The sequence below is a fragment of the Balearica regulorum genome, chromosome 10, assembly GCF_011004875.1.
Source record: "Balearica regulorum gibbericeps isolate bBalReg1 chromosome 10, bBalReg1.pri, whole genome shotgun sequence".
NCBI lineage: Eukaryota > Metazoa > Chordata > Aves > Gruiformes > Gruidae > Balearica > Balearica regulorum.
In genome coordinates, this window is record NC_046193.1 from 6,843,648 (window position 1) to 6,868,772 (window position 25,125).

Below are 25,125 nucleotides of genomic sequence, written 5' to 3' on the forward strand. Positions count from 1 at the left end.
TCAGCCTCCCTGCCCACTCTTAACATGGCCGCCTCACCCGCTTCCAAAATGGCCGCCACAGCGCCGCGAAGCGCTCGCACCATAGAGACGTACGGCGGTCCGCTCTGCACGCCGCTACGGCGTACTCTATGGCAGCGGCGGCCGCGCTGATCTCTATGGCAGCGGCGGCCGCGCTGCAGGGCAGGGGAGTCCCGGGGGCGCCGGCCGCCAGGCACTGACCGGGCCCGGGCGGCGGGAGGATGCCCCTGGCTGCCTACTGCTTCCTCCGAGCTGTGGGGAAGGGCAGCTACGGGGAGGTGAGCCTGGTGCGGCACCAGGAGGACAGCAAGCAGGTAGCGAGGGGCTGGTCGCAGCGGGGCACGGCTGCGGCCGGGGCTGGCGTGAGGGGAATGGCCGGGGCCTGCTGTGGGGGTGCCGCTGGGGCCGTGGCCTGCTTGGGAGTGCTGCCTGTGGCCACCCCTTGGCCTGTGGCCCTGACAGCCCTGGGCACGACCAGGGCTCTGGCCTGGTGTCGGGGTGCAGCTGTGGCCATGACCTGCTGTTGAGGTGTGACTGCCACCACATGAGCTGGGCTTGCCTGTCGAGATATTCCTGTTTTTCTCCTTTGTGTATGAAGAGTTTTATTAAAGATGTGGAGAAGACTCTTCTCCCCCCCCCCCCCCGCTTTTAATCTCAACCCCCACTAACCCCCCCCTTCCCAAATCGTCACTTTTTTGCTTTTTCTTTTTCCTCCATTTAAATAAAAATGCTTATTGTTTTTTAAAAATGTATACTGCCTTGTTTTGGGGAGGAAAACCTAGCTTTGGTAGTCCTTTGGGTGACAGGAAAATACAGCCCACTCCTTCTAGTGTGAAGCAGAAAAGGCTGCTCTTGGCTTGTTACTGCTTGTGTAGTCTCTCTGAGATACATGCACGAGTGGTGGAGATAACAATGATAGCAAGGATGGAAAAAATGGCCTTTGGCGTTGGCTTTCACTGGCATCAACTCTGCTGGAAGAAGACGGGCTTTGTGTTTGCTATATCGACTGTGGCAGAGCCTGGCAAAGTTTTGGTATTGTCAGAGTTGAAGTGCAAGCAGTTTTTTCTTTGCCTTTTTGTTGGAAAATTGAAATAATCTGTCTTGCCTGGCCAAAGCAGATGTGTTTGATAGGAAATGCAAGAGGATAAAGAAATGGGGATGGAGAACATCCACAGAGCCGTACTGCAGAAACCTTAGGGGTGAGCCTTATGCCCAGGATTTGACTAGAGATGATGGGAGAAGCGTTTGTGCCCAGTGGTGATCAGAGGGTGCATCCTTTCCGGATGAAGGCCTGAAAGAGGCTGTAATCCAAAGGTGAATCCCTGGGTTGGGTAGCAGCACTGGCAGCGCTTGTTCCCTCCAGGCCACTCTGGTGCATAGTCCAATGTCCGCAAAGAGTTGCTAACCTCGTGGTCCTAAAAGTAAACAGTGCATTGAGGTGACTTTCAACTGTATGTGGGTCCTTGGATTTCAGCTCTTTGTCGTGCTGCTGATCATTAACATTGGCAAGAGCCTTGCTTCCTTATCGTTGTTATTTTATCTTAAATATTTAATACATTTTACTGTCTCTTATCTTTTGCCAACTTTTATAGACTTTCTTCTGTAGCAGGATGATTGGGATTTTTTGTTGTGGCTTTGGCGTAGTGCTACATGTCCTGTGAAAGAAATTATATTTTATGTAAGTGTATTTGCTGTTAACTGTATGCTGGGTTTTTTTTGTGGAGAAGGTCAAGTGGCTTCAAATGTTTAAGAAAAAAAAAGTCCAATTTGTACACAACTTGGTATCAAATAAGGCAGAAGAGCATTGCAATAGACTTCATGGGAATCTAGCCAGGATAACATGCTCATTAAACCAAATATAACCAATGCGAGGTTTAAAGTTAGGCTATATGCATGCTTTTTGTACTTCGGTAGTATATCATCTAAAGACAGATGCTGATATAAAGCTAAAAGCTTTTGGTTTCTACACCCAAAGGCACAGTTGTAGTTGACTTGTCAAATAGAACACAGTACTCACAGCATTTCTATTTTATTTTAAACTTTGATGATGATGTACAGAATTAGGGTTTTTATATTCTTCTTGGGAGCATCGTCACAGGTTATAAGAATTGAGGCGCTTGTCTAATATCCAGCAGACTTCTGAAACACAAAATCACGAGGTAATGCTGATTTCTGCATAATTGGTTCCCTTGATATACAGCGGGCAGTCTTCCTCAACACTAATTAAATGTGCTGGACTAAATTAATAGGGCCAGCCTGGGAATTAGACACCCTAAGCAATTGCCAAGGACACTGAAATACGAGTAAGTAAAATTTTTTTTTAGATGTTTCGGTTTAAAAGCTCTCAGGTAAGAGTGGGTCAGGTGTATACTGTGGCATGATTGTTCCATGGAAAGCTGATGCCCTAAAAGTGATTAGCACAAAATTTACACCAGGAAGGGGGCCAGGTCAGAACTAAATATTGGTGCTATGTATGATGAATGCATGCTATGGATTTTATTGCCTCATGTTCAGCTTCAGTTGTATTTTTGCTAAAACCTGAAATTCCTTAGAAGTACATTTGACATAGTACATATTAGGGAAGTAAATAACAGCTTTCATACGTAGTTTTAAAAGATTCTAAGCCCATCTTAATACAGAATAAAAGAAATTTAGGAATCAGCGTAAGACTTTTTGGTTCTTTCAGTATGACCAAGATTCTCTACTTCCCTGTGTTCATTTCTTCTTGAATAAGTTTAAGCCTGCATATGCAGAAGCTCATAAATGCAACAGATAGTTTTAAGAAAAGTGAATTACATCTGTTTTCAGGTTTTTGAGAAAGCAAGTAGAGATGCACATTGGAAAACTACTATATTTCTTTTTCTGATAGAAGCTTTTTTCTTATTCTCTCATGCTTCGCTGTTTTGTAGACTTTTTGTACAAAACAGTCCGAAGTCATTTCTGCCTTGGGGGTCTTCTGCCAGTAACAAGTTTTTTAAGAAAACAGTGAGCAGGCCTGAAAAGCTCAGCAGCATTACTTCCTGCGTTCAGAAATTCAGCTCTGTTAGGTATTTCTTGTGAGTATAACAGTGGGGATTTTGTAATCTAAGTCTTGAAACTGAGATTTTAACAGCATTTTTGGTCTTCAAATCTAGGATCTATGTTCACCAAAGTTGTGCTGTTATTTCTTGAGTTTCTCTCTATTAAAAAAGAACATATGTTTCATTTCTGAAGAAATGAAAGGAAAAGTCTACTTTTCCTTAATATAAAATGAAAGGAGTTGGATTTGGTTTTCTAGCAGAGAGAGCAAAATAATTCTAGCTAGATGACTTTTATCCTAGACATCCATTGTCATTTTTTGCCTATGACTGCATACTCTCCTTAATGTTATTATATTTTTAAAGTTTCTATTGAAATGGCCTGTTTTGAGAGTAACTGTGATGCACAAACTGGTATTTCAGGCTTAAGAGATGAATGATAGACACATGTTTAAAATGAGAGGGGGGTAGGAAGGGAAGATAAATCTGAACATTAGTCAAGAGAAAGCAAAACGCTACAAAATTCCTGTGCAGACTTTTATTCAGGTAGATGAATAAATAACCACACCTGTTCCATTTTTATGGTGTAATGGTAGAAATTATGTATGACTGCTAGACAAATTGAAGTTTCCATATAGAACAATGTGTGGAGATTTCAAATACTGTATTTCCTTTAGATTTGGGGAATTCCCTAGGGCTTCTGCATAGTTACTTTCATCTCTCATGATATACCTTGCAATTTCTTTTACAGTATGTCATCAAAAAGTTAAATCTTAAAAATGCTTCCAACCGAGAGAGAAAAGCAGCAGAACAAGAGGCACAGTTGTTATCCCAGTTGAAACACCCGAACATAGTCACCTACAGAGAATCCTGGCAGGGGGAAGATGGCCTATTATATATTGTTATGGGCTTCTGCGAGGGAGGAGATCTGTATCACAAACTTAAAGAGCAAAAGGGCAAACTTTTGCCTGAGCATCAGGTGGTGGAGTGGTTTGTCCAGATTGCCATGGCACTGCAGGTAAAATATAGTATAACTTTGTCACCTTCAGATATAAATTGAATTTTGGCTCTTCCTGCGTTCAAAATTTCTACAGTTACACTGCAGTCTGAATTCCAGTTTGGCTGGATTAGCATCTAAATACAGTGGTTATTACTACGTTAAAAATGTTCACAGGTCATTACAGTCAAATTAACTATTTTAGGTAAGAAATTGCTATTTTATGTCTACGCCTCTGTATCACAGTAGACAGTGGTAACCTCCAGGGTGTTGGCAATTCTAGTTTGAAATGCTTCTCTGGTTTGAAAGTTTAGATTAAATTTACAAAATGTAGTTTAAAAAAAAAGCAGATTATTTTAGAAGCATTTTGTGTTCTATGGTTCTGCTGGTGTTTTTAATGGTACACTTAGACTACTGATTCATAATTTCTATTAAATCTTATCTCACTCTGTTGAAATTTAGTAATTGGAGGTTATCAAACTTTAAAGACAATTGTTATAGTAATAAAGACCAGATATAAATGTTAAGACTAAGAAAGAAGAAATTGGACAGAAAATTCTATCTATCTTAAAGTTGCCTGTTGTGATCAGATATAGGCAAGTCTACAGTACTGCTTGTTCTTGTTTATTATAAGACTAATTTTCTTCCCTCTTCATACAAAGCCATGCTGTATTTTCCACTGAAATTTTCTACTTAAGACTAAGAAATGATTGTCAAGAAACGGAGGCAGCAGAAAGCGAGTTAAAGTCTGAGTCTTAACTTTAGATTTTTATTTCCTTTTTTCTGCTGGCTTCTTAGAGCCACACAGGGAGATTTCAGTAAAGCTGAGCCAAGTTTTGGGTCTGTGCCTATATCAGTCATTCTTAATGTTAATTCACTAATACTGTCTTCAGCAGGGGCACTCCTGATTTTCATAGTGATGTATGTGTCTTTTCTGTGTTTGTATTTTCCCTCTTTGACTTGTGTAATATGATTTTATTTTTCAGAGTAGAAGAACCAATGAAGAGTTACTTAACTCTATTTATATGTTCTTTTCCCCCAGTATTTACATGAAAAGCACATTCTGCACAGAGATCTTAAAACTCAAAATGTTTTTCTGACACGAACAAATATAATCAAAGTGGGTGACCTGGGAATAGCCAGAGTGTTGGAAAACCAATACGACATGGCCAGCACTCTCATAGGCACACCGTACTACATGAGCCCTGAACTTTTTTCTAACAAACCCTATAACTACAAGGTAGAGTATGTTAATGCAAATGTTGTTTCTACTTTGTTAGGCAACTTATTTTGTTTGTCTGAGAACTTTACAGTCTTATCTATTGTTTTTAATTTCTTATCGCTTCCAACTCTTTTTAATGTCCCCAAAGACCAAACAAAAAAAAAAAGGGAGAGAGATTTGCAGGGACCTTTGTTTCTGGAACTGTATTTGCTGCAGTAGGTGGGAATTCACAGCGTGTGATGAGTTATCACAGCTGAGGTGTTCAGCTGGCTGCCTGTATCTATTGCAGCATGCCAATGTAAACAAAAATATCAGTCTATGTTAGCTGCATTTTCTAAATTTATTATGTAACAGGTAGGAAACTTTACACTTAAGAGTCTGTATTAGACATAAGAGCAGCATTAAAAAAAGAAATTTTAAGTAGAGAGAGAAGCAGTGTTGCTGTGAATTTAAACTATAATAAAATAAAGCAAACATACTCTTGCTGCAAGCCACACGCACCATAAATAGGAGTGTCTACAGTGAGCAAGAGCTGAGGGGAAACTGTTCTTCCAATGAAAAATGAAAAGATTTTCATTTGCCAGTTAGATCCAATGTTGTACTTGAAAAGAAAACAAATAAAACCCCCTACAAATGGCAACTTTTTACACTTTTCTTAAAAACCTAGTGGTATTTGGAAAAAATAATTTAGTTGATCAAAATTAAAAACAAAAGAGTGAGACTGAAGCCAAAAGTTTGCAATGGAGTTTGATCTAATAATTAGTTGACTGTCATTGAAGGCCTCTGAAAACAGGTAACTAAGTTCGGAGATAAAATTTCTACAATTAATACAAAGTTCCCAAAACTTTTTTCTTTTTTTCCTTTTTTTCAGTCTGATATTTGGGCATTAGGCTGTTGTGTTTATGAAATGGCTACACTGAAACATGCCTTTAATGCTAAAGACATGAACTCTTTGGTTTACCGAATTATAGAAGGAAAGGTAAAACTTCTAAGATTTATTTTATCTGTGCTTGGATTTTCTGTCTAGAACTTGAGATAACCTTTTCCAAACAGAAATATTGCATGGACTTAAAAATATTTTGCAGGTTATGACTGGTATTTCATGGCAGTATATGATATAATATCAGACCCAGGAAGTTACTAATTTGTAGATGTTGCTAGAGCTTCTTTTTACTTTTTTTTGTGTAACTAGTATAATGATTAATTTTCAAAGTTCTGAGATAGCTTTCTTACTTTGCTTCTGGTTTAAAAATTGTGCAAAGAAATAAATCACTATTCATGTGATGCCACTTTCCTGTTAGGTAAGACTAGCTTATTTAAGTGTCTTACTTGTTTTGGCATATAATGAAGTTAACATGGATTTATTTTATGTAAGTATTTATGCCTATACATTGAACTTTAACTGCTGATATTAATAAAAAATAGGAGAAATTCTTAGACAAAACACTTAGAATTTCTGTATTTCTCTTTCATGGGTTGTTAAGCACTTGGGTAACTTTCAGAATATGAACGATGGGGCTATTTTTTATGCAAAGTACCTAGCTGAATATAATAATCTGGCAGTAGCCCATATTGACAAATATGTTGAATAATATCAGACTTCCCTTTTGTTTTACAGCTGCCACCCATGCCAAAGGATTACAGCCCACAATTGGTAGAAATAATACGAACTATGCTCAGCAAAAAACCTGAGGAAAGACCTAGTGTGAAGAGCATACTACGACAGCCATATATCAAGCACCAAATTTCGTTGTTTTTGGAAGCCACGAAGGCGTAAGATACTTTCATTTGAGTGATTCTATGCAAAATATTCACATTACTCTGGTATCTGTTTTACAGCTTTTCCTGTTTTTTATAGCAGGATAAAATTAGTTCTGTGGTGTGCAGTTCCAAAGCATATGAACATATGAGTTGCTTTAGATTCTTTGAGAAATATAGTAGGAGGGAATTAGAATGGAAACTAGTTTTTTGGGCAAATGCAGACTAAAACTGTGCAATGGTTAGAATTGCACAGCTTATTCAGAGAGTTTAAAAAAAAAAAGTAGCACCACTATTTTCAAGGAAGTGATACGAAATATACATCTTTCCATATGGTTCTTTGAGGCCATTTATCAGCTAAGAGTTATAAAACCAAATTCTTTTTGATATTCACTCATATAACTATTTTTCTTTGTCAAGCTTAGTTATTTTACTGCTTCCATATAGGGCTGATCCTTGGTACTATGCTGAACAAGTGTACATTGCCGACAGAGTCTGAAGGGTGTGTTTAAGCTCCTTGTGTAGAGATGAAAATGAGTATGTTGTGCACAGTCTGTTGAAAAAGCCCAGTATCTTATACTCTCTGTATTTAAGCTGTTTAGTGGAGTGGATTTTTTTAATTAGTATAATATGAAGAAATATCTTAAGGTCTTCTTGCTGGTGACTGAATGAGCAACTTCTATTTTCTTTACAGGAAAGCGGCCAGAAGTCATAAGAAAACAGTGAATTCTAAACCTAAAGAGCCTTGTTCTTTGGTCCCAGTGAAGAATGAATCTCATAGCAGGAATGTTAGGCACCAAAACCACTCCTTTGATCAAGCCAGGAAATATAAAGTTGTGAGAGAGATAGATATATATATGTATTTTTTTTTTTTTTAAATAATGCACGTTTTCTAGACAAAAAAACAGCGTTTTATAAGAAATGCCTTGAGCATTCATGACAACATAGATCTGACTCCTAGCAATGTGTAAAATTCATATTAAGGAAGGAATTGTGTTTAGGCAAGAGTGGAACTAAATAGCTGTCACTAGGTCAATTACTCATGGAGTATTTGAGGTCAAATATCAAATATTTGATGACAAGTGGTAATCATTTTGAAATACATATTTTTGACTGGAAAGACTAATTATAATTACAAAGAAATTGTTCATTGTTGGAATTCTTTCTAGTGTTTAGAAAAATCTTTTGTAATGGTTAATCTTGTGCATGTTTTTTATATTCTGTAATGAATCTGCTATTGTGGGTTTAAGCTTTCAGTGCTGAAATACTGTGTGTATATGGTGTAGTACATCTTAAAAACTGTTGGTGCTTTTTGCCTCCTCCCGAAAGGAAGAGCCAAGGGAGTACAACTTTTCTTTCATGGTCCTGGTGAAAAGTAGGTGTGCTACGTGTGTATAAAGCAATACCTGAAATATGTCATTTGCAAATACAGTCTGAATCTCTTTACAAACGTGGGTTGTGGCTTTTTTGAGGCTCTTAATCTGTAATTGATCATAATTTCATTGCAATTTATGTAGTCTGGTATGTTAATGATTTTCCTTAGGTGCTTAGAGTATTCTTTCATATGTGCATAATACCCAAAAGGTAATTAATTTTTTCATGTTCCTTTTAATTCTAGACTGAAGAAGATTGTGTCCTCAAATACAAAGCCACCAAATTTTGTCCCTCAGAGAAACCATCTGTTGAGTTGGAAAGAAAACGAAGCAGTAATGATTTGAACAACCTGGGAGACTCCTTAGCTACAGTTAGTGGAGTGAATATTGATATCTTACCATCTGAAAGGATGAAGTATGGAAGTGAGAAGTGTGGCAGTGAGCATATTCCAGAGAATAATAAAGCAAAGTATTTAAATGTTCCAGGGAATTCTAAAGTAACATCCAGTAGCCCACCAATTAAGGAAGATGGACTGCAGCAAAGAGCAAAGCAAGCTTTTAAAGCTGAAAATGTTGAGTCTAAGCAGTCTTCTCTTGATGCTGTAGAAGAAGATGGTGACACTTTGAAACTCCTGCAGCCTGTATCAAAAGACCAAAAGCAAACTGACCTGGTAATGCGTTTATGCTTACTTGAAACAGACTTTGAAATAGATCTTACTAATGGCCAGCTCTTAAAATTTAGAGAGCTGCTGCACATGTTTTTCTGTCAAAGTAGGATGCTGCTAATGCACTTACTGAGATGCTTAAGTGGTTAGGAGCCTTGGCTTCAGATTTGCAAAGGCAATGTTGTAAAGTAGTTTTAGGTTTGCATCTAGTTGATGGAAATTCTGTTTTTACTGGGAACAACAATTTTCTTTCCCAGTTGATAAGAGCGATGGTAAGAATAGTTTTGGAACTTTTGTTCTATGTTTTAAATAGGCCTGGCTAATGTCAAGTTGGTCCTGATTTAGATGAGGGGCTAATAGGTGATGATTGTCTTTTCATTGCATTTTGGTCCGCTATGAGATTTTCATATACACTTTTCTGATGAGAAATCATTATCTATTGTAGAGCTTGGATTCTACTGAAAAGCTGCTAGCTCCATTTGTTCCTGTTGTAATTCAAGTAAGTGTCCTTCTTTGAAGGTTTAGTAGCTTAAAAACTCTGGTACAGCAGGTATTTTTTCTGTCTATCAAGTAAGAGTTTATTGTAGTTGTAACTGTGATATGTTAAGGTGGATGTAGTCCAAATAGTGAAGTGGCCTGTGTTTTGATTTTTTTTTTTAAAAGTGTGTATGTGTGTAAATCTACAGTCTACATTTTTAAAAAATATTTTTACTTATTAGGATGATGTCTGTCATGGAGCTTCAGGAGATGCTCAGGAAAAAATTACCTCCCACTTGCAGCCTCATAGTTCTGTCAGTGAACCCTCTCTTTCACGGCAGCGACGGCAGAAGAAAAGAGAACTGGCTGAAGTCTCTTCAGAGAAGGTGCAGATACTTGTAAAATAATTCTCCTCTTTCCTTTGACTCCCGCATTTTTTACTCTTAAAAAATGGGACCTTTTTTTTAAAAAAGGGTAGGGGGTTTTTATACTGTTCTTGTTTCATGTGTATCTGTATAACTTCATTGGTAACAAAATGCAGAACACTCAAGATAGCCTTCAGAAGCAGTCTGTGTAAATCTTTGAAAATCTCAATAACCCTCACAAGTGTGAGGTGGGTGTGCCAGATGGGCACAAGGAAACAGAGGGAACTGTGGGCTTTGCCTTTGCTGTGCTACAGTCTTTCTAGCAATTTCCATCAGGACTTCTCACTGTTTGTGAGTACAAAATATACAGCAGTACTTTTCCTGACTGTTGTGGATAACGCTGTTTGTAATGGGTAGTAGATGACTAGTACTTAAGCTCAGGGCAGCCGTTACATGTGTCTCTGTTCTGATGAGTACAAACTCTAGGAAGAAAATCTTGGCCCTTATGCATGCACATAAGATAGGGCTTCTGTCAGTGCTTCCACACTGAGCAGAGATTCCTTTAGGGAAAGGCACCAGCCATACTAGAATAGAGAAGAGGGTGATTGGTTTTCAGTATGATATCCTGTTTTACTTGTGGGTTTTTCTGTTTGAGGGTGGGGACAGTTGTTGCAAAGGCATTGGCTGAAAAATAGTCTAGGAGGAGGGGGACAAGATGTAGGGATGGAGAGAAGGGAAGTGGATGCAAGCAGAGGTGTAGAGAGAGAGGGATGAAGTTGGGAGATGTGAAGAGGTTACAGTAGGATCCAAAACCTCTGGCATCCAGACTTACTATGCAAGAATGTCTTCTAGATTGCAAAGTACTTTTAACTTTTGATGAAAAAAGGTGTAAATTCTTGCTCACTTCTCTTTCAAGTTCAGAGCAGTTGCTCCTCGGCCTTTACCTTTTCTTTCTGATGTGAACACAAAGACAGCACAGAGGTGTGCAGAGCAGCATGGTGCTGAAGCCTCTGAATCAGTAAATAGTACCAAAACAAGTCAAGTTGCCGTTTCAAAGGTTAGTGCTGAATACTATGTTACCTTATTTTTGTCTCTTGTTCCTTCTGGCACTTTGTTCTCTGAATGTTACGCACAGTAAAGAAATGCATAGTAGCTTCCTACCTAATGGAAGTCTTGTCAAGCACCTGGTCAATCAGATGAAAAGCTGCCTTGCTGAACCAGGGAGGTCAGAATCTCCTTTTCCAGAGTGCATGTTAGTCTTATTGACCAAGTCTCATTGACCAAGACTTTATTATTTTGTAATAAATAATATTTGTAATAAATAATAAGCACTTGTTAGATGATCAAACGGTCTAATAGCTCTCTTTTCCATGTCAGTTGAAAAGGATTTTTTGCTTTATAGGTGATTAGATAACAAAAGCTGTTGTGACAATTGCTAACTAATATCAAATTAACTTCTTTTGAAGGAGCGGCCCTTGTCAGCAAGAGAACGAAGGAGGCTAAAACAGTCTCAGGAGGAGATGTTTCCCTCTGGTAATTTTTATGTCTGCATGTTAACATTCTATGTGTAAGTAGGCTGATAACTTCTCTGTGAAGAAATTCTAACTTTCTGTCTTCTTTACTAACACCTTCAGAAAGATGCACTAAGGGTCTAGTGAAATACACACATCTTAACAGAAATTTTTATTTTTCTGCTTCTTATTCAGTTCAGTTGTGTTTAGTGGTGACAACTTGTCTTTGAAATGTACATGAAGCACAGAATATACACCTTTCAGATAGAAGCTTCAGTGTTTTCTCTTAGCAGAATACCTACCTGCCTGTCTTCTGCCAGGTGATAGACGACTTCTTGCATGAGCATGAAACTAGTTCAAAACACATGCAGCTAAGTTATAAATATTGTAAAAATGTTATCCTTCCAGTGATTCCAGCAAGACGAACATCAAATAGTGCAGTAGTTGAAGCAAAATCACATACGGAAAATCATGTTAAAGGTGCTCAGTCCTCATCAGATCCCAGTATTTCTCAGGTAAACTGGGGTCATCTGCTTTTGAAATATTTAAATGCAGGCACAATTTGGGAAGAAAGTGATATTTTAAAAAATTCTGTGTGTGGAAGAAACTCAGTCAATAAGAGTGCACAGTTCTCTGTAAATACTGCTTTATAAGTCATGGGATAGAGTACAGCACCTATTTCTAATCTACCTTTTTGTTTGGCTAGATCAGTTTAAAATTCCAGGCTCACTGTCCTTTTTCTCTCCACTTGTCAGAGATGAAAACTAGGGATCTCTTACTGATTGTTGTGGGATCTCTAAATTGCAGTGTTTATTTTATTTTGGAAGGGAAAAAGTTTATCCTGAACTATACTTTAGTTACAGATCTATAGTCTGCTTTAAATTTCCATTAAGAACACCCTACCTTTAGCCTGGTACATCTAATTTTGCTTTGATAGTGGTGTTTGAACATTTTTTTTTATTATTTTTTTAATCTGTAGTCATGTTAAGTGCATACATCTGTGTGCTGGCAAAAAGGAATAGTTGCTAGGTGAAAAGTGAAGTTTCTGTTAATGTTATCTTTTTTGTCTAATTAGAAAGTCCTTTTTAAGGTCTTAAATGTACATTTGACAATCTTCTGCAACATCAGGAACATTATTAATACCAATAAATGCAGAAGACTAACAACGAAGAAATTTTAGTCTGAAATTTCAAAGTGTAGGCTCTATTTTCCTCAGCCCAGCACTTGCATGGAAGGTATTTTGCATGTTTTACCTACATGTGCATGCTTATAACTGGTAGCTAAATGCAAAAACTTCATCTGCATTCACGAACTGAGATTACGTAAGGTTAGTACACATTAGTTGTATGTGCATATGCTAGTGATATTTTTGCATATTATGCTATGCAGCGAGCACAAGACTGTAGAGACAAGTGGTTAAAATCTCTCTATATTTTAGTGAATGCTGGGAACTTACTGAAGTGATAAAAATGTATTTAAATACTATTTTTAAATATGTATTTAAAGACCAATAGACAGGCTAAGGGTAATGACTTTATAATATAGTTGGCTGAGAACTGATGGATGTACACGATTTAATTGTTTTAAAAGGCACTTGGTGAAGCATTTGTAGTGGTTGAAACTGCACGACTGAGATGTAATGCTAGTCAAGTATGCATTTCATAAAGTATGTTGACGATATTCTGTGTATTAGCTTGTTTCTAAAACCGAAGGTTACACCTTTGAAATATTATCAAGCTGAGTCTGTAAAAATATGCTTGTTGAAAGGGTGTTTTTCATGTAAGAAAAATAATTCATGCCATGTTGTAAATTATTTTTGGCTATTAGAACTTTTTTCATTTATTTTCTCTTCACTTAGAGAAAGAGAGAAACCCATTGCCTGTCTGATGATGAGTTAAGCTCTTCCACAAGCTCTACAGATAAGTCTGATGGAGATTCCAGGGAGAAGTAGGTATTTTGTTCAATACCGTGCAAGAGTTTTCACTGCTGTATTGGACCTAGACTTGGAGTGGGGGGAAAAAAAATGGCAGGAATTGCTTTCACACTTTATCTCCACATAGTGAGTTATTGAAGTATGTGATGCATAAAGAAAACAAACTCCATTTAATTGTTGTCTCTCTGCGACTATAAACTTTCCGTGCTGAACTTTCTGGGACATGTGATTGCGGACTGTTTTTTGTCAACTGTAGCTTCCCAGAAAACCAGTGTTCCAGCATCAAAGGACATATACTGTCAGGATGCATTAAAAGCATGAGTTCAAAGGTGCCTATGTGTTTCCTTTCTGCTGCGAATGAGGATGTATTTATTTCTGATTTTGTCAGTGTAAGCAGCTTTTCAAAAAATATTCTTTGTTGCATTACCACAGGTACAGCTACACAGGTAGCAGTAGCCAATAGTATTGTGAATTGTTGCTACGTGAACAGGCTCTGAGCCTTTTTTATATGAAATTCTGCTAATGTTGCTATTGATAAAACTGCACCACAAGAAGTAATTTGACATGCAATACTTAGCAGGACCTGATTAACTTACTGAAAGTCCTCTGACTGCAAGGTGGAAGTTGCATTGTGAATGGTGACTGAATTACATCTTATTTCTCCTCTACTAGAAAAAGCAATATGAATGAAATGAATGACTTGGTGCAGCTAATGACACAGACACTGAAAATGGACTCTAAGGAGAACTCTGAATACTGTGTAACCTCGACTCCAGCCCCAGAGTTTAAACTTCATAGAAAATATCGAGACACTTTGATTTTGCATGGAAAATCACCTGATGAATTGGAGGAATTAAAATTTGGAGAGGTTCCTTCAGGTCTGTCACTCTGTTATTGCTTTAAATGAATGGTTGTCAACTGCTAATAACGAAAGAAAACCTGCTAGTGGACAAGAGAAGACAATCCACTCTTACTTCCTCTCAAGTTTCAACAATACTTATAGAAGTAAACATCTTTATAAATAATTTTAGAGCAAAACTGCTCTAGTTGTGGTTTACTTGGCAATGAAAGGAATGTGTGATCAATCTGTGTAATTATTAATGGAGAAAGCTGGTCTGCAATATGATTTTTTTCCCCATGTGACTTGAAAGCTTCCAAAATGAACAGTTGGAGTTGAGTATTTTGAAGTAAGATTTTATAGCTGTGAAGCTTTGTGAATTACGGATAAAGCTGAAATTGTACACAAAGCATTAAATGCCGTGGAGGGTTGTACAAGTATAGAAGATCATCCTCATTGCAGAATTTGGGCAAGCTTATTTTTCCTACAGATACAGGTGCAAGAATCAAATCACTTTTCATATTTAAGGTATGGTTTAGACCTTAAGTATGTATGTTTATTCCAAAAAGTAAGAAAAAATTATATTTACTATGACTGCACTTACTGTGCAACAAGAACAAGTGAAAAAGCTGAGGGCAGGATTCTGAAGTCTCAGACCTTCTTGTGCTTATGGTTTTAAATGGTAAAGGACTGTAACTAGCCTGGTGACAGGCAAAGCAATGGGACAACACTGGATTTTACTCTGGTAAGTTGATTCTGCATAGCTAAAATAAAATACACTGAAAGAGTTTGTCTCTAAACAGGTATGATGGAATGTTGAAGGTACAAATTTCAGTGGGTTTTTTTTTCTGTCCATTTTTCTCACTCTTAAGAATGTTTATGTGCTACCATTTGGGATGACAGGGCTACTGCATTTCTAAGCTGAAACTTATTTCAATTAGATCAGATGTTTTATTTTCAGAAGGTGATCCATCCTGTGAAAGGAGTGTTGGTGATTTCAGTGATGAAAAGAGCAAACTAGTGCTCTCAGTTCAGTTCCTAATGGAGGCCTCCCCTTAGAAAATGACTATTTCTTGTTGGCAGCTTCAGCCAAGGAGCAAAAGCTTGAAAGGCTGCTGAGACAAAAAGGCAGATTGCAAAAATTATTCCATTAGTGTTTTACAGTGATGAAACTTTTTGTTACATTTGCTGTAAGCACGAGTGATTGAATTATTAAAATATGTGGGTGGTAGTGTAGTATTAGAGAATAGTACTTTTTGTTCAAATAGTATTTGTAATATAGTATACAGGAACCACCTGAAATGAAGTTACAGGGACCTAATTGAGCAAACTGTGTCTGCACTGACTTTGTACTAGTGTCATAAGAGTTAGTGTCCGAGGGCTTCTAATTCACTGTGCTTGTTGATCATTCTAGCTAGCCAGTTCAGATAAACAGTTACTTCATGCAAATGATCAGCTGCAATTCTTTGGCAACACTTACAATGTTGTCCCATGTTGTTCTTCTGCATAGAGTATGAAAATTCACTATACTGAAAGTAATTGTTACTGCATTGATACATATTTTATTATTTTTTTTTATAGATAGGTTATCAGTTCCTGACAAGATTAGGAGAATGGTTGAAATCCTGAGATCTGATGTGATCCAAGGATTGGGAGTGAAACTTCTTGAGAAGGTGTACAGCATCATGGAAGAAGATGATGAAGTGAAAAGAGAGGTGAATGTCTTTCATAGTAATTTGTTTAATTTCTTTGTAAACCTAGATAAATGAGCAAGGTCTTTACTTCCCCACCCTTTTTAGATATTGATAGAGTAGTGGAAACCTTGATTTCAAGAAGTGTTTTTCTGTAGTCATTGGCAGGCAAGGGCCTGAGTATATTGTCATTTTCAGTCTTAAAAAGTTTGATTCTGAATGTGTACTGTGTTCAATCACAAATTCCTCAGAAAGCATAGGAGCTCTAGAATTGTACCATGGTCCCTGAGTTAGTGGAAGGTGCCATGGATGACAGTAATTTTACTCTGTAGTATTTCTCCAGTAATAATTTCTTTTGATACATAATTTTTTGCCTTCACATTACTTAGTCCAATGCCCCTTATGTCCAATGTGAGAAACAATTTAATGTCTGTTCCTAATAGAGGTGAGTGAGCAATACCGCCAGCTCATTTGATTCAAAACTTGGTTACAAATAAAATGCTGTGTAGGTAAGTATAACCTGTGAAGATCTGATTTATATTTTAAAATGTCGGGTGGGATTTGGAACTCTCTTCCCCTCAGACTCTTCCATTATTATTCCCTCCCATCTAACTTCATATGCTGCTTTCAGTTGAGTGCTTTGGTTTTTTGGGTTTTTTTTGCTAATATTTTGTTAGTTCCTGCTTTTTTCAATGTCAATAAACTTTGTGGGGTTTTCTTGTGTGTTCTAAATAGCTGCAGTTGCGGGACCATATGGGAGACAAGTATGCAAGTTACAGTGCGAAGGCACGCCATCTGAAATTTCTTGAAGAAAATGTGAAGTTCTGACCAGAACTTTTTCCTTAGAGAAAAGGACTGTTTTATAGCTCATTTGATAAATTGGACCAGCTTCCAAAGCACATTTATCCATTGACCTCTTTTGCTGGAGTAAGGAGGTGAACTTGCAAAAAACGTTACAGTTCATAGTAATATTTTTCATGTTAAAATGTGAACCAGGCTATCACTTTCTCAGAAGAGAAACTGTTTAGTTTAGTTTTTATTCTCTTAATGAAACTTTTTAAAGTTGCCTTTTATAGATGCAGAGAGGGATGAATACCAAGTTTTGTATACAAAGGAATGTAAAAAAAAAAGTTTTGATTTTGGATTTGTCATAGCAAAAGGTTTTTTTGTATGGTCATACACTAAATACAGTAACAAAATCTATGCCAAGGCTATGGTGTGATAGGTTATAAGCTATTACATTAAATAGTTGTAAAAAATGTAGCAGGCAGAAACAATTACTGATTTTTGTAGCACCAGAGGCCCTCCAGGTTGTGTAAATTGCCAAGTTGAAGTGCTAAAGGGGGTGGCTGTACTGTTTTTAAGCAGAACCTTTGCCTTTGTCTTATTGCTAAGGCAATCACCAAGGTGGTAGAAAGTATTTGGTAACTGGATAAAGTAAGTCTGAAAATGTCTGAAAGCAACACAGCCATGGTTACCATGGTCCCAGCTGGAGAAATCCCTTTGCCTTACAAATACTAATTCCTGTTAGGAATGAAAGTGCCCAAGACCAGGGTAACGTAGAGAAATAGGCATCTCAGCTTTTCCCTTTCTTTGCATCTAGATTGTGTTGTTACACATGTCCAGGCATTGTCATGTACCATCACTACAGAAAAAGCATCTGGGTTTTTTTTTTTTTTCCCCAAAGGATAAAGTTGTCAAAAGGGAATTGAATTTGTAAAATAAAATTTTAAATGCATAACCTGTCTCTTTCCCTGCCTGTAGCTTAAATATTGTAACCTCCAGCACCTATGAGGGAGACAAACATGGCAGTAGTAAAAAAAGTGTAATATCTCTGGATCCTGCTGCCTCTCACATACGGGATGCTCAAGTTAGAAGGTTTCAAGAGCTACTGTATTATGCAGAGTCAAGATGTTACTTTCTCTACCCAAGGAAATTTGTTTTAAACAAAAAATGCCACTCTGCAATCTCCTATCCTAGAACACTTTCCAAGTCTTAGCATTTTTCAGAACTGTGGGGTATGTACTGTTTTACAGTATTTGTTACAACCTGACACTACTGATAGCTTGTTTTACACACTGTTAGAAATATTTTAGTAGAAGTCCAGCTGTGTGTTATCTTTTAGGCTACAGCAACAGCCTAACTAGACTTGATTTGATTTGCTGCGTTCCTTTGTACTAAAATACTTGAGATGTGACCTCCAGTAGCCTTCTAAAGAAGTGAATCCCCGCACACCTGCCTTCCCAGCAACTTCATTGAAACTCTAGCCAAAATTCAGATCACCTTTATGCTCTCTGTAGATCTTGGTGTACTCATGGTAGTATACAAAGTAGTAAGAAAAAAAAAAACAAAACACTAAGCCAAGAAGTATCTCCCAGTGGAAATGCATTTAACAAACTTTAACAGAGTAACAGCATGAAGAACTGCATTTTTTAGCTTTTAGCATGTCTCTTTGGCTTTCTGTCTGCTGGCTTCTTTTCTTCTGTTCCCGACTCTTGGACAGGCAACCACCTCAGAGGATTGCGGCGGTACATAGGCCATGGAGGGAGCGTTAGCTTAGAGAAAAGGAATGAAGTCAGAACATATAAATCAAGATGCGAGATAAGTGTTTTGTACAGCTTGCTAGGAAAATCTCATTCCCTAACTATTGTACCAGTTAGTCTTAAGAAAGTTCATACAATTTCATACTGTAAAGATATATATATATTTGTAGTCCATATTGTATACTGCATAGTCATGACTAAAGGACCCCAGCTCATTGCAAGGAGGATGACGACAGCACCCACCCTGAAGAAAAAAGGATAGCCCTGGACTACTAGCGCCAGCACCCCAGCCCCTCTGACACCTCTGTGAAACCCTCCTGCTCTCTGGCATCCCAGATAAGTACCTGTAGCAAGACCGACTCCAGGGACGTTTAGCTCAAGAAAGCAGCAGATGGATGGATGATCATGCCATAGAATGATAGTGGCTTTTCAAAACAGTAGTATGTGTGCATTAAGTAGTGATTGGTCAAATCATGTTGTAGCTGAACGCTTGAAAGGTATAAGAACCATGTGTAAAACTGCATTCGGTGTGCCCCGACTGGAACGGGACACCTCGTGTGTGTGAATAAAGAATTATTCTTAACTCTATACTTTGCATCCTAGCGCAGGCCAGCTGTAATATTTTTGTGACAAGCTACTATGCCACAGAAAGCCTTGCTGTCCTTTCTGTTATCAATGCTATCAGCTTGACCTAAAGGTAACATTTAATTGAAATGAAAAACTAATTCAAAAGCAGTATTAAATTGCAGTGTTCTCTCAAGTCTTACTGGCATTTGAGAAAAGGTGCTTACTGGCTTGTACAGCACTTTCTGCACATCAAAGAAAGTACAGATATGTATGAACAATCTGAATTACATAGCTACATAGTTTGTCTGTGCAGACAGCCCCTTAATTTAATGATTATTTCAGGTTAAATAATGTATTTTCTGGTGTGCGGGGAAAAAAAAATCTTACCAAACATGATAAAGCAATTCCAGCCATAACTATGTAGACAGTCCATCCAAACTGTTCAGTGATGTATCCATAGATGAAACCAATTATCTGGAGGAAAAAAATAATCAAACTTTAAAACAAACAAAACCATTTCCCATGCCGTGATTAAGTTGGGGAGAAGTTAAGTAGAAAAATACAGGGCTTTCACGAGCACAGTCCATACATCTTTCTAACCTTGTCTTCAAAATTGTAGGCCAATAATGAACGTAAAAGATTGAAAGAAGAGAAGTCTTAATCCACAACAGCCCCTCTGAATTTGTCTATAGCTTTTAGTGACCCGGTTAAGCCAAAACATCAGGAAAAAAACCTTGTTTGTAAGATCAGAAAACAAAATAAAATCCTTTAATTATCACCCATAGTTCTAGTATACTTACTGCAGAGACAAGAATGATTCCTTGAAAAATCTGTTCTGCTAATTTTTGGCCCTTGTAGTCCTGTGGAAAGAGATATTTTTTTTTGGTCAGTTACTGGGTACCAGTTAAACTCTTTCAGGTTAGAGCCTAGAGTCAGCCAGACCACAGCTTCTCAGCTGTTTGGTTCAACTTTCAAACTAAACGGGAATTATTTTTCTTACAGTGTCTGGATTTCAAATGTAAAAGAATTCGGCTTTTCATTCACTTAACACCTCCCCTACAGTCTTGACCACATCATCTAAAAATAAAAGCAAGCCGTGTCTGTTCAGGGTAAGTAACGCAAGTTCGAAATATCGTTGTAGTTAGCTTAATATCACTATGTAAAAGCCCTAACACCACAAAAGAGAGCATATGCTTGAGAAGATACGATATGTGTGTCCCTGTGATTCTGGGATCCTGGGGCGGCTCCCCTACCATCTCCGTGGGGATGGAGCGGAAGATGTTCAGCATGGCGGCGGCGAGCAGCGCCTCACAGTCCTCGTCCTGCTCCTCGTCGTAGTCGTCTCTGTCTTCCTCGTCAGGGCCCTGCGGCGGCTCCCGGCTGTCCGCGTCGCCCTGCGAGGCGGGGGCAGCGGGCTGGCTCGGCGGGTACCGGTGCTCAGCGCGACGCCCCTCTCGGTGTAGCAAGACCGGAAAGCGACTGCTGAGCTGGCCGGAAACACGCCCCTTTCGCTCCGCCCCGTCCGTCAGCCTGAGGTGGCAGGCTGCTGCCTCAGCCGTCGGCTCCGCGCCGACGCCGCCGCCGCTGCCCTGGGCCTCGGCCTGGGCCTGGGCCTGGGCCTCAGCCTCCCCTGCGCCGTCGTCGCCCTGCGCCTCCATCGGCAACGGCCGGCGCGACGCGGCGGGGGACGCTGTCTCCCCGGCAACGGCGGCTTCGAGCCTCAGGACCCCTGACTGAGGGGCCTTCAGCCGACAGGTGCGAGGCGCCTGCGAGGTCGCCTGTCCGGAATCGCCGCTGACTTGGCAGCGTGCGGGCGGCCCTTCCCGCCCAAGGCTTGATCTCTCCTCCCCAAGTCGTCGCCGGCTGCCGCCAGCCCCGCTAGTTCAGCAGGACGGGCGCGGCGCGGCCTTCGCCCTTGGTGGCCGTCGGGCATCGCGGCGGACACCTGCGGCCCGTTGGGCTGCTGGTGGGTGGTGGCGGCCGCGGGGGCGGCGCGCTGTCGAGGTGGCAGTTGGCGGCGGCGCGGGCGCGCGGTGAGGGCAGTAGGGGCGGTCTCGGTGGCGGAGAGCGGGGCTCCGGGGCTGGGGGGAGGAGCCCCGCCGAGGCGGCGGCCCGAGGGAGCGCGGTTTGCGCTGCTGGGGCGACGCGGTGACACGGCGAGGGGGGGCGGGGGGGATCAGTCGCGTTCCCAGCTTAGTGTGTGCAAACCGCCACGGCAGTGGCCGCGGTTGCGGCAGCGTAGCGACGAGCAGGTGTTTGAGTATTTTAGCGTGGGGTTGTGTTTGCAGTGACAATAACTTCTGGAAAAGTCAATCCGTCAACGCTTTCAGCACGGCCAGCTGCCCTGTCACTGAAGGGCAGGAGTTGTACACACCTGCGCGCGCCCTCAGCGTCGCTGCCGCAGGGGCTGAGGAGCGGGGCGACGTCATTTTAAAGACAGGCGTTGCGTCGTACCCTAAAGTAAGGCTACGTGCCCTGACCCAGTTCAGTAGTGCTGTAGACATGGCTTATGGCATTTACTTGTTGTGCTCGATAAATGTATCGTCCCCACGGGAGAAATGCAGCGGTGGAAAGAAGATGGTTGTGTCTGACCCTCGTAACAGTCACAGCACGGTTTGCGGTATTTGGAGTTTTGCAAGGGTTTTAACCTAGAACTGTCGCTGTTTCTTGAATTCTGCATGTTGTTATGCTGTGAGTGCTTTCTGTGTGTTACTTGAGAGCTACTTCACACTCTCGGATGTGTAGTTCTTGTTCCGATTTCACAATCAGATTTACCGTTAAATAATGAATAAGTACGTTTGAATTGCGTACCAAAGCGCATCATTGCATTGTGGTTTTATCCCCTTCTATAACTTGATGGTAGTACCTTCTTTCACACTTTGTGGTCTTTTTTGTGTGATGACACTTCAGCTGATATTCTGTTATATTTTATGTGAAGAATTTCATGGTTTTGAAAGTGTGTAATAAGTATATAATAAGTGTATATGCACCGTGTCCTACCAAAATCTTGCAGTTAGTTAAGTATGGAAAGAAATGTGTAATAATTTGCCTTATTGCTGGGATGCTTCCAGTTCAGATATAGTTAAATAAATTGGTTCAACAGTAAAGAATCCATAAGTAATTTTCCCGATTCTTCTCGGATCACTTCTGACTAGCAGGAGTTGTTTTTTTTTCTTTTTTTCCTTTTCTTTCTGTCAGTGGAGTAAGTAAGATCTGTCTTTCTTTTTATCTCTGAGTTCTTCTGTAGATACATCTTTTAGTAAGTAAGATCTGTCTCTCTTTTTATCTCTGAGGTCTTCTGTAGATACACCATTGTAGCTACATACTTACTGAGATGCCACACTCGGTTATTAAAATGTGACATACAGTTTTACCTTCTAAGGAAACATTCGCTGCATTCAGAAACTATTTTGACACTCTAGTGATAGTGTGCTATGCCCTGTCTAGGCATGCACTGGAAGTAGGAAGTGACTGCTGTATTTTTTTTTCTTGCAGGTTTACAGGAACCTTATACTAATAAATAAAATAACAAGAGAAAAATGACATTAAGGAAAGGTATGTGTATATGTGTGTCTCTTTTTTAAAATCTCTTTTGTACTGTTCTGAGTTTCCCAGTTTTTCTGTGATTATATTGATAAACTTTTTTCTTCTAAATTTTCAGTGAACATCTCCATCCTTATAGTGGCTGTTGTCATATTTTTGCTAGTTCTTCATCATAACTTCCTAGGCCTCAGTGACTTCTTGAAACGGGAATTGTCAGGTATGTTGAGTTTTATTTTTTTTATGATTGGTGGGAAAGCACATGCTCTGGCCAGACAGAAACCACCAGGTTGCTGAAATAATGTGTATGATAATGATGAATCATTTACATAACAAGATAGAATTTTTGCACTCTTTTATGAGTGTATCTTTTCCTGTTCTCATACCCAAGAAACTTCAGCTTCGTGGGCTTGTCTGTTCTTGCTTTCCTTGCTGTCCTGTGACTTTTCTCGGTCAGGAAGCCAGGCGAGATAGCAGTAAGGGTTCCTTCTGGCTTTGAAAGTCACGAAGATACGTTTCAGTTTGCTTAGCAAAGCCTTTTCATTTCCAGGAGTCCCCTTTTAAGAACTGCATGTCGTCCTACAGAGCCTCTCCATGTCTCCATTAACTGCCAAGTCCCACTTTGCCACTCCTTGGGAGCTGTTGCTTCTGGGTAGCAGTTGTACAGGTGCTTCCCAACAGCAGTTCAATAGGAGCCTGGGAGGCCTTGACCAGGAATCAGGTGAAGTCAAAGCTGTTGAGCTCTGTCATCAGGAAATGGCAAGCAGAAGCTTAGCTTTGTGAACAGCTAACTACTGCCCACAAGCTGCCAAGTCCCTGTTTGCTATGTGCCTCAAATTGCCCAGTATGTAATAGTCTAGATCATCTGAAAGGTACCAGTGTGGTTATAACAAGTGTGGGTAGTGGGCAATGTGCCAGCTTTTACAGGTGATGCGGTCTGGTAATGAATTTCAACACTGATCTCCCATTTTCCTATCTGCACACTGAGTATAAATTCTTGTGGTTTCAGCTTAGATAATGTAGAGTGATCTATGATCCCTGGAATAAACATGGACTGTACTTAATGCCTTGATCTTCAGTGGGGAAAAATTTGCAACAGTGACTTTAATTTAGAATTTCTGTTTTCCTTATTTCCTCCTACCTAAGAGGAAAAGAAAGTAGAAGAAAAAGAGGGCAGGGTGATGTGGAGAAGACTAGAACGTGGTTAGGGCAAATGGGAGGGGGAAGTCAGTGAGATTATAGATGTGGCAGAGAGGACCAAAGGTAAGTGCAGCCTGCTGTAGTTTAAGCCTTGTTTTAGTACCTTGTGCTGTGTGTGCTTTGTGTGAATATGTACGGTTAAATGTATGTAGTTTCTTTGTAAGTGTGATGTTTTTCTATTCAAACAGCTTGGATTCTCAAGAGCAGGTGCTATATTTAAAGTGTTTGATACTGGCACACTGTAATCCACACCTCAGCTGAGGCATCCAAGTGCTTGCATAGTAGAAACAATTGGAATTTAGCAACAATTTTGGAAACAAAAGCAATTTAGTGTGGTAATAATGTCTGTGTTTCATTTGCATAAAACAAGTATGTGATGCCATTTGTACTCCACAGATTCAAATCCATTAGGACTTCAGCCTATAGATTTCATACCTGCGGTTCCCCAGAGGCTGGCAGATGAAAGGAATGATAAGGAGATTTCTGTGGTCATTGCAGCATCAGATGAGAGGCTTGGGGGTGCAATTGCAGCCATGAACAGTATTTACCGTCACACCAGATCCAACGTGGTTTTCCATATTGTTACTTTGAATGATACTGTGGATCACTTGAGGTAATGATCTTTTCATTAGATTCCTACAATACTGTAAAACTTTAGTAACTCTGAGAAGAGGAAGAGCTGACTTTCTCTGGAACTGCACTCCTCTAAATCGCAGTCCTAGCTGCTGCTGCTTATTGCAGCTTTTTGACAAGGCTGCAGTGGGGAGTCCTATGGTCATTCCTTCTGGTAATGTTTCAGTGATGGAAAAGAGCCATCTTTTCCGGTGGGATTGTATCCAGCCAGTGGGGTTGGAGTTTGTTGGTGGAGGGATTTAGAAGTTACTTCCTACATTTAATCCAAGCAATTCAGATGCTGGAAATGAAGTTTCTCCATTTTTCTAGATGGGTCTTTAATCCTTTTATTTTTACCCACATCTGTTCACACCGAAGGACCTGTGATAACAAGACCATATATTTCTAATAAAATAAGAAGCAACCTCGTACCTGTCCTATGTCACAGCTGTGCAGTATGCTGATAGTGGGCATGCCTCTGCAATCATACAGGACACCACTGGCATCAGCCATAGATTACATTCTATATGTATGTTTGTTGGATAGGGAAGCAAGTGGCCAGATCAAGATCTGTGTCACTGTCAATCGGATCTCTTGCTTGTCATTTGATTTTTTTGTGTCATTTACCAAAATCTGTGCCTTTCTCCTGTTTGCAGGCTGTGGCTAAGTAACACTGCTCTGAAAAATTTGAGATACCGAATTTTGGATTTTGACCCCCGTGTCTTAGAAGGGAAAGTACAAGTGGATCCTCAAAAGGCAGACACCTTAAAACCAGTGAGGATGATGTTGATTACTTTT

At 39.7% G+C, this 25,125-nt stretch overlaps 3 protein-coding genes across 10 annotated transcripts in view; 2 read left to right on the forward strand and 1 right to left on the reverse strand.

The window, feature by feature from the left end:
* The first annotated feature begins 121 nt into the window (after positions 1-121).
* Positions 122-18,800, forward strand: NEK4 (NIMA related kinase 4). 6 transcript variants are annotated; one of them, XM_075761886.1, is made up of 16 exons: positions 122-332; positions 3,787-4,053; positions 5,075-5,272; positions 6,126-6,233; positions 6,873-7,027; positions 7,707-7,848; positions 8,631-9,056; positions 9,496-9,549; positions 9,770-9,913; positions 10,809-10,949; positions 11,359-11,425; positions 11,812-11,918; positions 13,262-13,350; positions 14,009-14,214; positions 15,756-15,889; positions 18,584-18,800. In XM_075761886.1, exons 1-16 carry the CDS (start codon positions 240-242, stop codon positions 18,668-18,670), a joined length of 2,418 nt encoding a protein of 805 aa, XP_075618001.1. In that variant the 5' UTR covers positions 122-239; the 3' UTR covers positions 18,671-18,800. The 6 variants fall into 6 exon arrangements, with proteins under 6 accessions (XP_075618001.1, XP_075618002.1, XP_075617999.1 ...); XM_075761887.1 differs by having other exon boundaries at positions 18,579-18,748; XM_075761884.1 differs by lacking the exon at positions 18,584-18,800 and adding an exon at positions 16,601-17,606.
* SPCS1 (signal peptidase complex subunit 1) lies at positions 18,234-20,633 on the reverse strand. The gene is made up of 4 exons (XM_010305370.2): positions 20,229-20,633; positions 19,776-19,835; positions 19,363-19,449; positions 18,234-18,420 (listed from the first exon to the last, which is right to left on the reverse strand). Exons 1-4 carry the CDS (start codon positions 20,631-20,633, stop codon positions 18,298-18,300), a joined length of 675 nt encoding a protein of 224 aa, XP_010303672.2. The 3' UTR covers positions 18,234-18,297.
* Positions 20,599-25,125, forward strand: part of GLT8D1 (glycosyltransferase 8 domain containing 1) — an 8,003-nt gene continuing 3,476 nt past the window's right edge. The window contains exons 1-5 of one of the 3 annotated variants that reach the window (XM_075761893.1): positions 20,599-20,730; positions 22,471-22,530; positions 22,637-22,735; positions 24,112-24,328; positions 24,984-25,101. In XM_075761893.1, coding sequence (XP_075618008.1) covers positions 22,515-22,530; positions 22,637-22,735; positions 24,112-24,328; positions 24,984-25,101 — 450 coding nt within the window. In that variant the 5' untranslated portion in view covers positions 20,599-20,730; positions 22,471-22,514. Of the gene's footprint in view, positions 20,731-20,834; positions 21,009-22,470; positions 22,531-22,636; positions 22,736-24,111; positions 24,329-24,983; positions 25,102-25,125 lie in introns of those variants that run through there. The other 2 variants (XM_075761895.1, XM_075761892.1) reach the window with 2 other exon arrangements.